This window comes from Haliaeetus albicilla, chromosome 12, assembly GCF_947461875.1.
Source record: "Haliaeetus albicilla chromosome 12, bHalAlb1.1, whole genome shotgun sequence".
NCBI classification, from domain to species: Eukaryota; Metazoa; Chordata; class Aves; order Accipitriformes; family Accipitridae; genus Haliaeetus; species Haliaeetus albicilla.
The window spans coordinates 34,898,024-34,911,374 of NC_091494.1; the positions used below are offsets into that span (position 1 = coordinate 34,898,024).

The window sequence follows — 13,351 nt, forward strand, 5'->3', positions numbered from 1 at the left end:
CTAGTAAACTGTTCTTATCTCAACCCACAAGTTTTACTACTTTTACTGATTTTCTCCCCCATCCCACTGCGGGGGCGGGGGGGGCAGAGTGAGTGAGCGGCTGTGTGGTGCTTAGTTGCTGGCTGGGGTTAAACCACGACAGCTCGGCAACAGAAGACTGGGGTTCTGGTTTTCATCTGAGTTATGTACATGTTAATTCTGTTGAGCTGATTGACCTCCTGGGGAGGAAAAGGGAACAATTTATATTGTAGAGGATACACTCTTTGCTAGGAAACAGGCTTCCTTACTGTGCAGGGAAGACATCCAGGTTTTGAGACTTCTGCCCTAAAAAAGGGTTAAAAGGTATAGTGTGGCTCTTCTTGTGGTTCTAGTTTCAGCAGCATGAAACACATCTGAGCTTGCTCAGCTGACCTAAATAACCTTCTTCCAGTGCAAGATACTACTTACTGTGCACACCCTGTGCCAACTGTGACTTGTCTGTTCACGCCTGCACCCTCTCTGCTGGGAGAACGTGCTGTGTGCCCCTGATGCTGGGTGTCGGAGCGCAGGGGCTGGCAGCTGGCACCCCACTAGAGGGCAGCCCCATTCAGGGCAAGGTCCTGTCCCCTCACTGGCACAACCCCAGCAGTGCTGCCTGCGGAAAGGCCACAGCTTTGTGATGGCCCTGGTCCTGATCAGAAGTCAGGATCTGCTGCCAGACCCCAGCCCTCCTGGTCCTCTTCTCCTTGGTGGGGGAGTTTTCCCCACTTCTATGGCAGCGGTGTGGGTTTTCTCATGGAAACCCTATCTTCTCCACCTTGGTGTGGAACCCCAGGACTCCTGTCCCCTCTATGGCAGCCTGCAACCTTTGCTTTAGGTGGTCTCCAACTGGGGAGCATCTGTTTCTCAAAACCTTCCTGGCTGTGCACTGAAATGCCTGGGAAAGAAAAGGGACTGACAAACTATTCTTGTTTCCACAGCCTTCAGTTGGACAGGTGGCTCGTGTGGATGTCAGCAGTAAAGTGGAAGTGGTATGGGCTGATAACTCCAAGACTATCATTCTACCACAGGTGAGGTCCTGTTCCAGCTTGTGATATCCCTGTAATTCTTAGCTGAGTGACAAGTTTTGGTTTTAAATGCTGGGTGCAGAGAGATTCACTGAGTAAGGGAATCTTGCTCTATTTATTGCTGCTTTCCCATACGATAGGGTGGCTTCCCAATTCTGTTAGCACAAGAAAATCCTTCCTTTATCAGGAGGACCGGGCAACTAACTGGTCATCACTGCTCCTTGAATATAGAGGATACGGAAGTATGGGCAGACTGTTGATCCCTTCACATGCTGCGCTGAATGTTCACAGCTCTGACCACAGCCTGGCTCCTGGCCTTCAGCACCTGCTGCTTTGCAGAGGGGTTTGCAGAGCTTGGGGTTTATCAGTTCTGACTTGAGCCCAGGTTCACTGTGTTGCCCAACTAAGACACTGCTGAAAGACAATTGCTTGTTCTGTCTTGTTAAATGGCACTGTAGTGCTTTCTTTGGCTAAAGAAGCTCCTCCAGGAGCTGGGCTAGAGCCATAAGTTGTGACCTTAGCTAACCTAGGGATCAGAACCAAATCTCTTCCCAGGGTGGGAAGGGAAAGGAGTTGAATGCAAACTTAAAAATACAGGTATAGCTACACTAATCCACTTTACCCCATTGATTTGTCTTCTGTGTTGTTCTAAGGTTTTTGTTTTACTGTGTTATCTTATTCACTACTCCACATACAGTTTCATCCCATGTCTCTTGTTGCCTCAAATTAAGGCAGCCTAAAGAGAAGACCTGCTTCTATAGGGTCCCATCTCCATCACTGTGGCAGAGAACACCACTGCCTCTGCTGCAGAGATGCGTTTGCAAGTGGAAAGTACTCGATCAAGATTTCTTTTTAAACCAAGCAGCTCTGCATTAATTACAGTAGAATAGTCAATGCCTGCACTATGGCAGTGGACTAGAGCATTACAAAGCAGGCTGCTGTCTCTCCCTTCCCCCTGTTGTCACATGTGCTTGGATCACAGACACAATCGGAGGTCTGATGTGCGCTCCACAAAGGGTTGTTCTCACACTGCGGTGCTGGGGCTCTGCAGCAGCTCCTGCTGTGTCACGCCAGTCCCTTCGATTCTGCTCGTCTGCATAATTATGGGAGTTAGGGAAATGTCAGGAGCGTGAATTATCAGTTGGTAAAACCATGATTTATCAATGCCTGTCCATGTGCCCAGAGACGAGCTGTCTGGGTGCTTTTTCTCAGCTCTAAAAATAAAGATGGCATAACTGGCTAATTAACTTTCCGACTCAGATTTGGATTAGCTTTGAGGGCAGGGAGTTTTGATGGCGTTCCCTGCCTGCAGTCACTTCTGTTGAACCCAGCTAACCTCTGCTGGCTGCCTGTTTCTGAGTGGCACAGGACTGGCTAAACAGTGCTGGTTCAGTTCAAGGCTTTGACAAGATGACTGAGTGTCCATGCGCTTTAGCCTCTCGGGTCATATCTTGCAAGATTAAGAGGATTCTTGGGCTGTCATTCAAGTATCAGAAGCCTGTGGATAAAATGCTCCATCTTGTAACTCCTAACACAGCCCTATAAAGTTGTTCTTGTTCCCCTGCTTTTATGCTGGTGCTAGTAGCTGGAGTATGTCTGTAAGCCTCTGCAGGGGGACCTCGTGAGAGACATAGCATGTGCAAAAGCGTGATTATGAGAGGTGAGGCTAGATGGAGTTGTGGATAGGTTCAGCTTCCAGCAGTGAAGGGGGAAGAGAATGTTTTATGTAAGAGCTTATTCAGCAACTTGGGTTAGGCTTCATTGTCCCAGCTGAATTTTAAGCAGTAGTGACATACAACAGCTAAAGCAGCGTAGCAGGGCTCTGACAGCAAGTAGTGTGTGCCACAGAAGAAGAAAGCTGGTATGGGAATGTTTTCCTGGTTCCAGCATTGTCTCTGTGGAAGGACAGAGTGTGGAGGCAGCCAAACCAAGGCTCTGTGCCAACACATTTGCTGGTGCAGAAGCAGGACTAGAAATACTAACTCCATGCACAATACCCAATACCTTCTGAACTAGCTCTGCATTCAGAAACCTTGGAGCATCCAAGTAGCTGTTTGGTGCTCTCCTTGATGGCTGGATTTCAGCTACTGGGATGGCTGCAGCCCACCTAGAACTTGCCCTAGTTTTTCCCCAGTGCTCTACTTTGAAAGGTGGAGGATGGGGCTATGCTGATTCATAATCTGTGCTGGTCATGATGAGCATGTTACTCAGATCAGACACAGTCCCCCTGGTATAGGTGGAAGGGGTTGAAACAGCCCAACAAATTCTAGCTGGGAGTTCCCTTTTCATGGCGAGAACTGACTTGCCTGTGTTGAAAAAACAGCTAAAACTCTGTGCTTTAACCTAACTACTCTGCTGTCTTTTGTAACTCTGCTCTCCTTTAGCACTTATACAATATTGAATCAGAAATTGAGGAGTCGGACTACGATTCTGTTGACGGCAGCACCAGCGGGGCATCCTCTGAGTGGGAGGATGAAAGCGACAGCTGGGAGACAGACAATGGCCTCATGGAAGACGACCACCCAAAAATTGAGGAGTTAGAGCCTGAGGAGCCGGCAGCAGAGGAGGTGAAAAAAGTAGAGGAACAAGTCCAGGGAGCTGTGGCTATGGCAGTTGCAGATCTTGCTGCAGAGAAAGCTGGCAAGGACGGAGCCCCAAAGAGCTTCCGGGAACTAAAGGAGGCCATCAAGATCTTGGAAAGCCTGAAAAATATGACTGTGGAGCAGCTGCTGACTGGCTCTCCCACCTCCCCAACTGTGGAGCTGGAAAAACCCACTCGGGAGAAGAAGTTCTTGGATGATATTAAAAAGCTGCAGGAAAATCTAAAGAAGACCTTGGATAATGTGGCTATCGCAGAGGAGGAAAAGATGGAAGCCATGGTGGAGACGGAGAAGAAAGAAGAAAAAGCAGAAGCACAGACACCAGTGAGGTCAGAGTGGCCCAGTGAGACACCAGTGCTCTGCCAGCAGAGTGGAGGCAAGCCTGGAGTCACCTTCACCAGTGCCAAGGGAGAAGTCTTCTCTGTGTTGGAGTATGCTCCAGGTGAGTGTGTCCGGTCAGGCCAGTGTGGGGTACTCTGTCCTTCATTGCTGTCCTGCAGTGTTTCTCCTTCTCCAAAACATTTGCTTCTAAGGCCTTTTGGATTCGGTATCCTCTCTTCTTCCTAGTGCTTTTCACAGCTCATTAACTGAGGAGGAGAAATTAAGACAAATTCTGTAGCACAATCTGTTCTGGGACCTAAACCTGGCTTTCAGATGGTATCTCTAGGCACTACTGTAACTTCTCAAGCCACAGAAGTGGGCTTCCCTTTTTTCCATGTTGGAGGGCTGTGGCGATCAGTTGGTTTCCATTACAGATACTTTCTTGAAAGCTGCAGGGTTTGTTCAGGCTTTTTTCAAGGATGAATTAGTTGAGGAGCAGGGCAGGAACAGCTGGTGTTCTTGGGCTGGGTGTCCTTGGTGGGTGAGTGTCCTTGTTCACTTGTGCCAATGTTAATCAGCCAAAAATAAAAAAGAACATCTGGTTGTGTGGAACATTGGTGACAACAGAGCCCAAGATGCTCAGCAATCTAGCCGGCTGGGACAGACCTGAGAAGGAAAGGTGGCCAAACTGTTCTGAACCTGCAGGTGTATATAAATAAAAATGGGGAGCTATGCTTAGGTTTTGCAGAGGAAGGGTCATCGCTTTCCAGTTGTCCCGGCTGTGGGACAGGGCTCCTTGTTGAGGCACAGGGACAGTGTTGTGTGGCACCATGAGAACAGGGGGTGCAGGTTGTGGCTGCTGTACAGTATGGGAAAAACCAAATAATCGCTAGGCTGCCTCCTGGCTCAGCACCAAAGCAAGTGAAGTCTTCCTGATGATACATTTAACACATGGATAGATTTGCCTTCACAAGGAACCTGTGGCAGTTTCCAAAGGCATGCTTTAATCCTGTTCTCTTCCTTGCTCCGCAGATACCCATGCCTTCAAGAAAATGGAGTTCCAGCCCCCGGAAGCAAAGAAGTTCTTTAGCACTGTGCGGAAAGAGATGGCTCTCCTGGCCACCTCCCTGCCTGATGGCATCATGGTTAAAACCTTCGAGGATCGAATGGCAAGTGCCTGCTCTCAAATGCCTGTGTGTTAGTGCTGGGGTCAGCATCCGGATTGCTTTCTTTGGAATTCCCTGCTCAGCCTTAATCCTTTGCATTAGAGCTGCAGGAATGTGTGCAGCATGTGAAATACAGCTGTAATTACTCTAAACGGCTGCTTTTGCATTCCCCAAGTCAGAGTGGCAGACAACGGGGAGTTCTTCATCGCAGGAAGCCTATTTTGGGTGCTTTGCGCACTGGGCTGCCTGTCCTGCTGAGCAGGAAAGGCAGGTGGGCAGCCAGCAAGGGGCTGGTGTAACTAGTGAGCAGCTTGGGGATTGCTGGCTGTCCTCGAAGCCCTGCTTCAGATCCGAAGGCTCGCTCTGCTGTCAGGCTATAGTAGAAGTGCAGCTTCTAGGGGAAAGGTGCCCTGAGGTGTGTTGCTTGAGCTGACTCTTGCAAGGGCTGAGTTAATCACATCCCCTCTTTCCCTCTATGTAAATACAACCCTGCCAAGGTTTCACAGTGCCTGGCTTATATTGCCTTTCTCCACAGGATCTCTTCTCAGCACTTATAAAAGGGCCCACACGCACACCGTATGAAGATGGCCTCTTTCTCTTTGATATCCAGCTCCCCAACATCTACCCTGCTGTCCCGCCTCTCTTCCGCTACCTCTCCCAGTGCAGTGGGAGACTGAATCCCAACCTGTACGACAACGGCAAAGTGTGTGTCAGCCTCCTGGGAACATGGATAGGCAAGGTAATGCTTTCATCCACCCATCCATGGGGAGCAGTGGTTGTGCCAGGCTGCTTTTGGAACAAGCTGCTTCCTACCAAGCCAAGAGTTGTGGGTGACTTCTGGGCTCAGGTGGTGCTTGAGCTGTGGGTGGCTTGGGCTTTGGGCTCTGTTTTAGATGTCTGGAGCAGGTAACTGCTGTAGTTGGTTTCTTCTGGGATTGTATTTGGCTCTTGTCTGTCCTTCCTTGATAAGAAGCCTGTGGTAAGACCAGCTGGGCTGTGTCACAGTTGGACAGAGCAGAGATGCAACATCAGCATGGAGTGTTCTCCCATGGTTTGGATGCCTGTCTCTCACACTGCAGTCAAATCTTGTAGTGTGGCACAAAGTCTAGCTGGAGATTTGGAATAAACAGAGCCAGGGAAAGTGCTGTGTTTTGGGCAGGTAGGTGGAAAGGGCAGCTGGGGAGAGGTTGCAACTGGTGTCTGGTGTGTAGGGTTACACTGTTCCAGGCAGAACTGGCCTGATGGGGTGCAATGCTGTCAAAAAATAATGGACAGATGGGTTGGTACAATGGGACGCTAGCACATCGAGCGCTTATTGAGTCAGTCCTTGTTCCTGCTGTAAGCCACAGGACCTTAGTGATAGGAATGAAGAGAAACTGGGGCCTTCCTTCACCTAACAGTTATCACAGAGGAAACTGATGGTGCTTCAGCCCTTTAACACATTTGTATGTGCATTTCAGGGGACAGAAAGGTGGACCAGTAAATCCAGCCTCCTTCAAGTACTCATCTCCATCCAAGGTAAATGCTCCTGCAGAGTCTGTGGGACAGGAAAATGCAGAGCGAGGAGGCGATGCAGGCTTGGGGGGGGCACACAATTGGGATCTGCCGTGCCAGTTGAGTTAGTGCTGCCTTTTGCTCTCACCTTGCTGGACAAAGCAGTGTCCTTATCTCTCCAGTTCAGCAGTTGAAGCAGGTGCAAGCTTTTCTCATGCCTTGATTTTTGGCTGCATCCCAGGTCTCTGATACAATGCTTTCCTTCTCACTGCGGCAGCTAAGCACAGAGCTGTTTTTGCTTGTTATTCTGAGCTGAGGAAGGTGAACTACTGTGTCCTCAGCCAGCTACCAAAGTTAGTTGAAGTTGCTAAACTGGGCTTCATTTGCAGGACTGTGTTTTATCCCCACTGAGTCACCCACCCATCCTACACTGGGCATGTTTTTGCACATGATGATGGTGTTTATGCTCCTTCCGAAGCAGAGAATAATCAGGGGTGTGTCTAGACCAGCCCCAGGGCTTCCTGCCATAGGGCTTTGCCCTGCCATATCTAGTTTGGGAGCAGACGGACTAAATCAAATCTCTTCCTCAAGGCCAACTTTCTGTGTGGGGAGCCCAGGCATGTGACTTGAGAAACCTTTGACACAGAGCAAAGGCTCCTGCCTCGAGTCAGCAGGCAATTCCTGCTCCTCTGAAAGTCTCACAGTCCACCTGTATCCTCCTGTGGAGGAGCGACACCATGAGAAAAGCCTTTTCTCATTTACAAAGCTGAGGATCCAAATTTAGAAAATGAAATACTAAATGTTTTACTGGAGCAACTTGGTGCTAGTGAAAGATCTCCTCTCCCCTTCTTACTGCCGGGGCTTTGAGAAACTCATGATCTCACCTCCACCAGCTCTAATGCAGTTTGTGGCAGGCTGCCAGCAGCCTGGCAGTATTGGTGCCATTGCTACATACATGTAATTACATTAGACCAGAAGCAAGCAGGAGAAAGCTTGGTATGGGTGTCTTGCCACAGTATTCACTGTCTTAGAACTGCACTGTTTGATGGGACTATGCAGGACAGGATAGGACCTGGCCAGCTCAAAGCCTGTTACTGAAGATTGGCCTTTGTTCTGATTAAGAGGAGGAGGAAAAAAAACTAATTAAGAAAAAAAAGCTTTGAGTGTGTTTGTGGGTTTTTTGCTACGAGGGAAGGGAAGGGAAAGGAACTGTGAAACCTTTCTCCTTCTGCCCTTTTGACCTCCTCTGCTGTTGTGTGCCTTCTGCATTGCACTCGTGGAAGACTATTCTTGCCAGCCAAGGATCTTGAATGCCACACTTGGCAGCATCTGAGATCCCCACTGCACTAGCAAAAGGCCACAGACTCATTCACACAAGTGCTCCCCTTGCGATACCGGTCCATTGCATCTTGCAGGTTCCTGGTGGGTCCACCCTGGCCTCTGCTACCTTCTTGAAGTCAAAGCATGGCTTCCATGCAATGTGTTCTCCTGCAGTCCCTTCCCTGTGCTGCCTGCTGCTGGCCTCAGGCTGCCTGCATCAGTGTGGCTGCAGGTGAAGCTGGTGTGATGCTATGACCCTTGAATCTCAACCACCTTGGCAGAAATCAGGGCCCAGCAGTGTCTGCCTTGTTTGGCAATTCACAGTAAAGTTCCTCCCTTAACCCCTTGGTCTCCCCTTCTCTTGGCAGGTCTCATCCTAGTGAATGAGCCCTACTACAACGAGGCGGGCTTTGACAGCGACCGGGGCCTCCAGGAGGGCTATGAGAACAGTCGCTGCTACAATGAGATGACCCTGATCCGAGTGGTGCAGTCCATGATGCAGCTGCTGCGCAGGCCAGTGGAAGTCTTTGAACACGAAATCCGTGAACATTTTCGCTGCAATGGCTGGCGCCTGGTGTCCCGCATCGAATCCTGGCTGGAGACAAATGAGCTGGTGGAGCGGAGCCACGAACAGGCCAATGGGGCAGATTCTGCCTCCCTTCACTCTGCCTGCGGCACCCTGGCCGAGAGCCCAGGAGACAATGCGGGGTCGCTGGGGGAGTACGGCAGCAGCTCAGAGCAGGGGGCTGCCGCCGAACTTTCCGACTCCGCACTCGACGGGAAAGAGGAGCTGGACGAGTCGGAGTTCACGACCTCGACGCCTAATGCTGGTGATCTCCAACAGTACTCAGACTCGGAGAGCACAGGCCAAGCCAGGGGGGTAGACCTGGCCAGAGACCGAACGGACGAGGGGAAGGCTGCCCAGGACTCTGCCTTGCAGCCTAGTGTGAAACCAAAGAAAAGGAGAAAGAGCTACAGGAGTTTCCTTCCGGAGAAGAGCGGTTACCCTGATATTGGGTTCCCCCTCTTCCCTTTGTCCAAGGGGTTCATTAAAAGCATCCGCGGTGTCTTGCAGCAGTACCGGGCTGCCTTAGCAGGGGCCAATATCCCAGAGTGGACAGAGGACAAATAAACCATCAGGTTAGGGACAGGCAGGTGCAGGGGAGAAGGGAAAGCAGCAGAAAGGAAATTGGCAAGCGCTGTTACCAGTAAACTGGCTTCTCCTTCCAGCTTTTCTTCCTCAGCTTGGTTTGTTCCAAAGAAGGTGGTAGGCTTGATTGCTCCTCCGAGGAAAGGTTGTCTAAGCATGAATAACTCTTTGCCCCCAGCCCTTCTTCCTTCCCCCTGTCCCATGTACGTGCTCCTCTTGCGAGTTTGACCCTGCAATGGTAAGATTTGAGACCTGCACAGAAGCAGTCTTGCAGCCACGTTCCCTCTGCACTTTCATCTTGGGGCACCTTTCCACACAAGGACTCTTCCCACCCAGCACTGCACCCAGCAGTTTGTTCTGCTGGGGCTCAAGCCAGGAGAAGTCATTGTAGTATCTGGAAGTGAAGGGCAATGCCCTCCCAGTCTTTCATTTTTCTCTGCGTTACCATGGGTTTTATGAAGTCTACCCCAGCTTATATGTACTTAGACATTGGATTGTGTTTGCATTGAAGTTGTCTACACCATATGGAGTTGCTCTAGTCTTAGTTGTTCACCGATAGCTATGAGTTTCTTCCGATCAGGACTTGGTAGGCAAAACCAGAGCTCTGCGCTAGCACTTGTGCTGCCCTGGTAGTGCTGCAGGGTTTCCATCCAGTTCTGTAGCTTCTGGTCAGTCTTCTGGAAGCAATTCTAGCCATCCCCACTTCTTTTTCTCCAGGGTAAGGCAAACTTCCCTTTCCCCACCATGCATGCCTGTCTTCTAGAAATACATGGGATTCAGGGTTCTGCCCTTATTACTTAGGTATCTGCATCTTTCGTTCCAAGCCATCCTGGCTGTCACACAGCACTACATCTACCCCTGGATCTCGTCCTCGCCTGGGCAGGCGGCAGCGAGTGATCTTGGGGCATATTGTAGATCTAGCAGCTAGTCTGGATGGTGAACCTGGCATGGGTGCTGCTTCTCCGTCGTTCAGCTGTAGATGGGTTTTTCGGAGCTGTTTGAGCCAGGGTACCCAAGGGAAAGGAGCTGTTGTGTCATGACAAAGTCCTGTTGTAGCAGCAGCAGTTTGTGACCATTCCTGTGCTGTTACTCAGCCAGCAACTGGAGCACGTCAGACACTGATGCGGACTGTTATCAATTCCTTCCCTTGCCAGCTGTTTCCCATGGTGGCCTGGGTCCACTGTGGCCGGCAGCGTTGTGGGCACAGCACATGCTATCCCTAATCTCAACTGCAGCACTGCCGTGCCACTTTGGGAAATGGCTGGCGGGATCAGCCTGTGTTTCAGCAGCAAGAGAGCTGTCTGAGCTGGTGACCGTGAGCACTTTGAAGCAGTGACTTGCCAGAGTCTCCTGGTCAAGACACCTTCCTGAAGCCTCTTTTTCTGTGTGCACGCACGCACTTGCACTTCTGGAGCTGGGAGATCGCACTCCAGCACTATTGCATTTGCCCAATGTTTACGCATTGGAGAAGCACCCTCTTAGCATCCATGTGGAGCACAGTCTGTCAGGGAGAGTCCGTTGGTCCTTCCAGCCAGCACAGGGAGCCAGTGGTGCCAGGCTTCCCAGGGAGGAGTTGGGCTGAGCGGTTGGCTCTGCCAGAACTAAGGATGGAGACAAAACTCTCCTATGCTCTTGCTCAATATGGCTGTCTCCCTTCCCCCCACCCAGGCCAGGATCTGGCCTTCTCGTTTTGAAATGGAGAACAGCAGGCGAATCTCAGCATGTTTGTGCAGTGCTTTCTGCTCCTTGAAATGCCAGGTCTGCACCCACTGGCCAAAATCCCCTCACCCAGCTCCCTGCGCCTGCGATTTCCAGCTGCCCCTGTGATGCTCCAGAGCCACGAGGCTGGCTATGCAAAGCCCTTCTCGTGTCACCATCCACTGCCGGCATTTTGGAGGGCATGTCCTGCTCCCAGCACTCTGGAAGAAGCAGAGCTTAGCTTAGCTGTGAACAAAGACCTGGGCTTGCAGAGCTCTCCAGGCACTGGTCTGTGGGTGGATTGCCTGTGGAGCAGCTCTGGCCCTGCTCTGGCAGGCAGGAGGTCGGGCAGTGTGGCAGACCCCCATCTGGGGTGCAGAGAGCTGCTCTGAGCCACAGGCAGGGCAGCGTGAACTGCATGTGTAAGTCACAGCCGCTTTCTGGCTGTGGCTGGTGCTAAATGAATGAATCCCCTTTGAGCAAGGAGCGGGGTGTCTCCAAGATATAAAGGGCCGATTGGGGCAGAGGGGTGAGGCTGTAGCTTCGGGGCAGGGGAAGGGCAGGCAGAGAGGCTTGTTCCGCAAATGATTAAGCCTCTTACCCGACAAAATTGCGGTTGGTGGTCTACAGATGCTGACTTCCTCTATCCCCTATGCTGGGCTGTGGCTGTCCTTAGCCCCACCAGCCAGGGAGGGAGGGAGAAAAAACCCTTTGGGGCCGCGCCGAGCTGTGGCTGGGGATGGAGGGACAGAGGAGCTCCAGGGTTCCCTGCTTTGCCCACCCTTTGCTCTCTGCAGCTGTCATCTCATGGGGAAGGCGGTCAGGCTGCCCACTGCCCGGGGAGGAGGGCAGGCAGCCAGCCAGCACTGCTGGTGCGAGCTGCTCAAGTCCTCCCCTTTGCCCAAGAAGTCTCTTTGTTTCTTCTGATCGTAATCAAGAGCTTTTGCACAGGTTCCTGGGGCTTCCTACCGACGAGCTGTGTATTGGCCTTCTGGGAAGGGGACGCTACTCCCGGGCTGCCACTGCCCCGCCATCGCTCGCTCTCTAGCTGGCTGTCCCAAACCGAGGCGAGGCGTGCACGGAGGTTTACAAATTTTCTAAAGCTTTTGATAATGTGAAGCTCCTGGGTGATGAGGTTGGTGGTGAGCACACTGCAGCTATGTAATTTTTTGTGTATGTATGTAATATTTAAGGGTAACAAAATTTAAAAGGCTAAAACCTTAAAAAAAAATTTAAAAACACACAAAAAAAGCCAAAGCATGATGCATATTGTTAGCCTTAAAACTGGCTACACGACTGTGTGATGTACAAATGAGAGCAGCCTGTAACTGTTTTAAGTGCTGGGGTTGGGGAAGAAGCATTACAAAATCAGTTTGTAGCCTTGATTCTGTACAGTATTTAATGAAAAAAAAAAAAAAAAAGACCTGACTATTGAGGCCATGCTTAGAGGTGTGTTGTTCACGTGCAGATGTGGATGCTTGGTTGCTTACGATATATGTATAAAGTGCTGTGTGACCATTAAAACTTTTTTTACCTGCAGAATTTTTTTTGTTTGGCTAACCAAGGTGTAATAAAGGAGGGAAGATGACTTGCCATTAAATTTTGCCTCTGTGAGTAGTTCTGACTGTTGTCTCTTTCTTTTCCCCCATCCCCGCCACGCTTTTGGCACTTGCCCTGTCTCCGGCGTGCATCCCTGCGCCAGGGTCTGGACTGGACGGGGTCCCGCTGGCTGAAATCAACAGCACGGAGAGGGCAGCAAGTCCGGAGGAAGCCAGGCAGATCTGGCAGCGAGGGGCTGCCCCCATGGGTCTGTATAAACTAGCTCCCCGAAATCCTGATTCACGGGGCATCTGTCGGGCTTTTTTTTTTTTTTTCTTCCTTATTTTCCCTGCTTTTTGCTGGCACGCAGTAAATGCAGGCTGCCCGGCGGCTCGGCATGTGCCGCAGCACAGCTGGTGGCTCAACTGGCAGCTGCCCCAGCAGATGGGGCCAGACCCTGGGGTGAAGCAAAACCCTCTGCAGATCCCCCAGTCTGGCAGTGGGATGGCTCATGGGTGCTGGTACTGCCTTCCCAGCCCTTACCTCGGCGCACAGGTGAGTGTGTGATGAGATGCAAACGCAGCCATGTCCAGGCTGCTGGGGCCAAGGGACTCCTTGCACCTCCTGGGTGCTGGTGAGGTGGTTAAACCTCACTGCCGTTTCCCCCTGTGGCTGCCCTCCCTCGCCCCCCCTCTGCCTGCAAGGAGAGGCTCAAAGGGTGCCAGTGCAGGCAGAGGAGATGGGCAGTGATGTCAATGTTTTGAGACTTAATAGCTTTGCTGGAGTTGTTCAAAACCAGCAAGCATCTGCCTCTTGAGGGGTGTGTGGCAGCTGCTGCCCCCTCCTTCGGGTGTCAGGAGCGAGGGGCTGTGTGGGGGCAGCTGTCGGGGGCTGCCCTGGAAGAGCCCGTGGCTGCTGGCTGATGGGTTTCGGAAGCAGTTGGGTCAAGGAAGAGACTTGTGCAGCAGAACCTGGGAAAGGGAGGGCAAGGGAGATCTCAAGCAAGCTGCTGCTGTG

At 51.3% G+C, this 13,351-nt stretch overlaps 1 protein-coding gene across 3 annotated transcripts in view; it reads left to right on the forward strand.

Moving 5' to 3' along the window:
- The window catches only part of UBE2O (ubiquitin conjugating enzyme E2 O), a 67,347-nt gene extending 54,935 nt beyond the window's left edge, over positions 1 to 12,412 (forward strand). For 2 of the 3 annotated variants that reach the window (XM_069798994.1, XM_069798995.1), the window contains exons 13-18: positions 960 to 1,049; positions 3,431 to 4,088; positions 5,000 to 5,136; positions 5,669 to 5,872; positions 6,594 to 6,651; positions 8,316 to 12,412. In XM_069798994.1, the coding sequence (XP_069655095.1) occupies positions 960 to 1,049; positions 3,431 to 4,088; positions 5,000 to 5,136; positions 5,669 to 5,872; positions 6,594 to 6,651; positions 8,316 to 9,079 (1,911 nt within the window). In that variant the 3' untranslated portion in view covers positions 9,080 to 12,412. The remainder of the gene's footprint in view (positions 1 to 959; positions 1,050 to 3,430; positions 4,089 to 4,999; positions 5,137 to 5,668; positions 5,873 to 6,593; positions 6,652 to 8,315) is intronic. The other variant, XR_011327209.1, reaches the window with a different exon arrangement.
- The last annotated feature ends 939 nt before the right edge of the window (positions 12,413 to 13,351 follow it).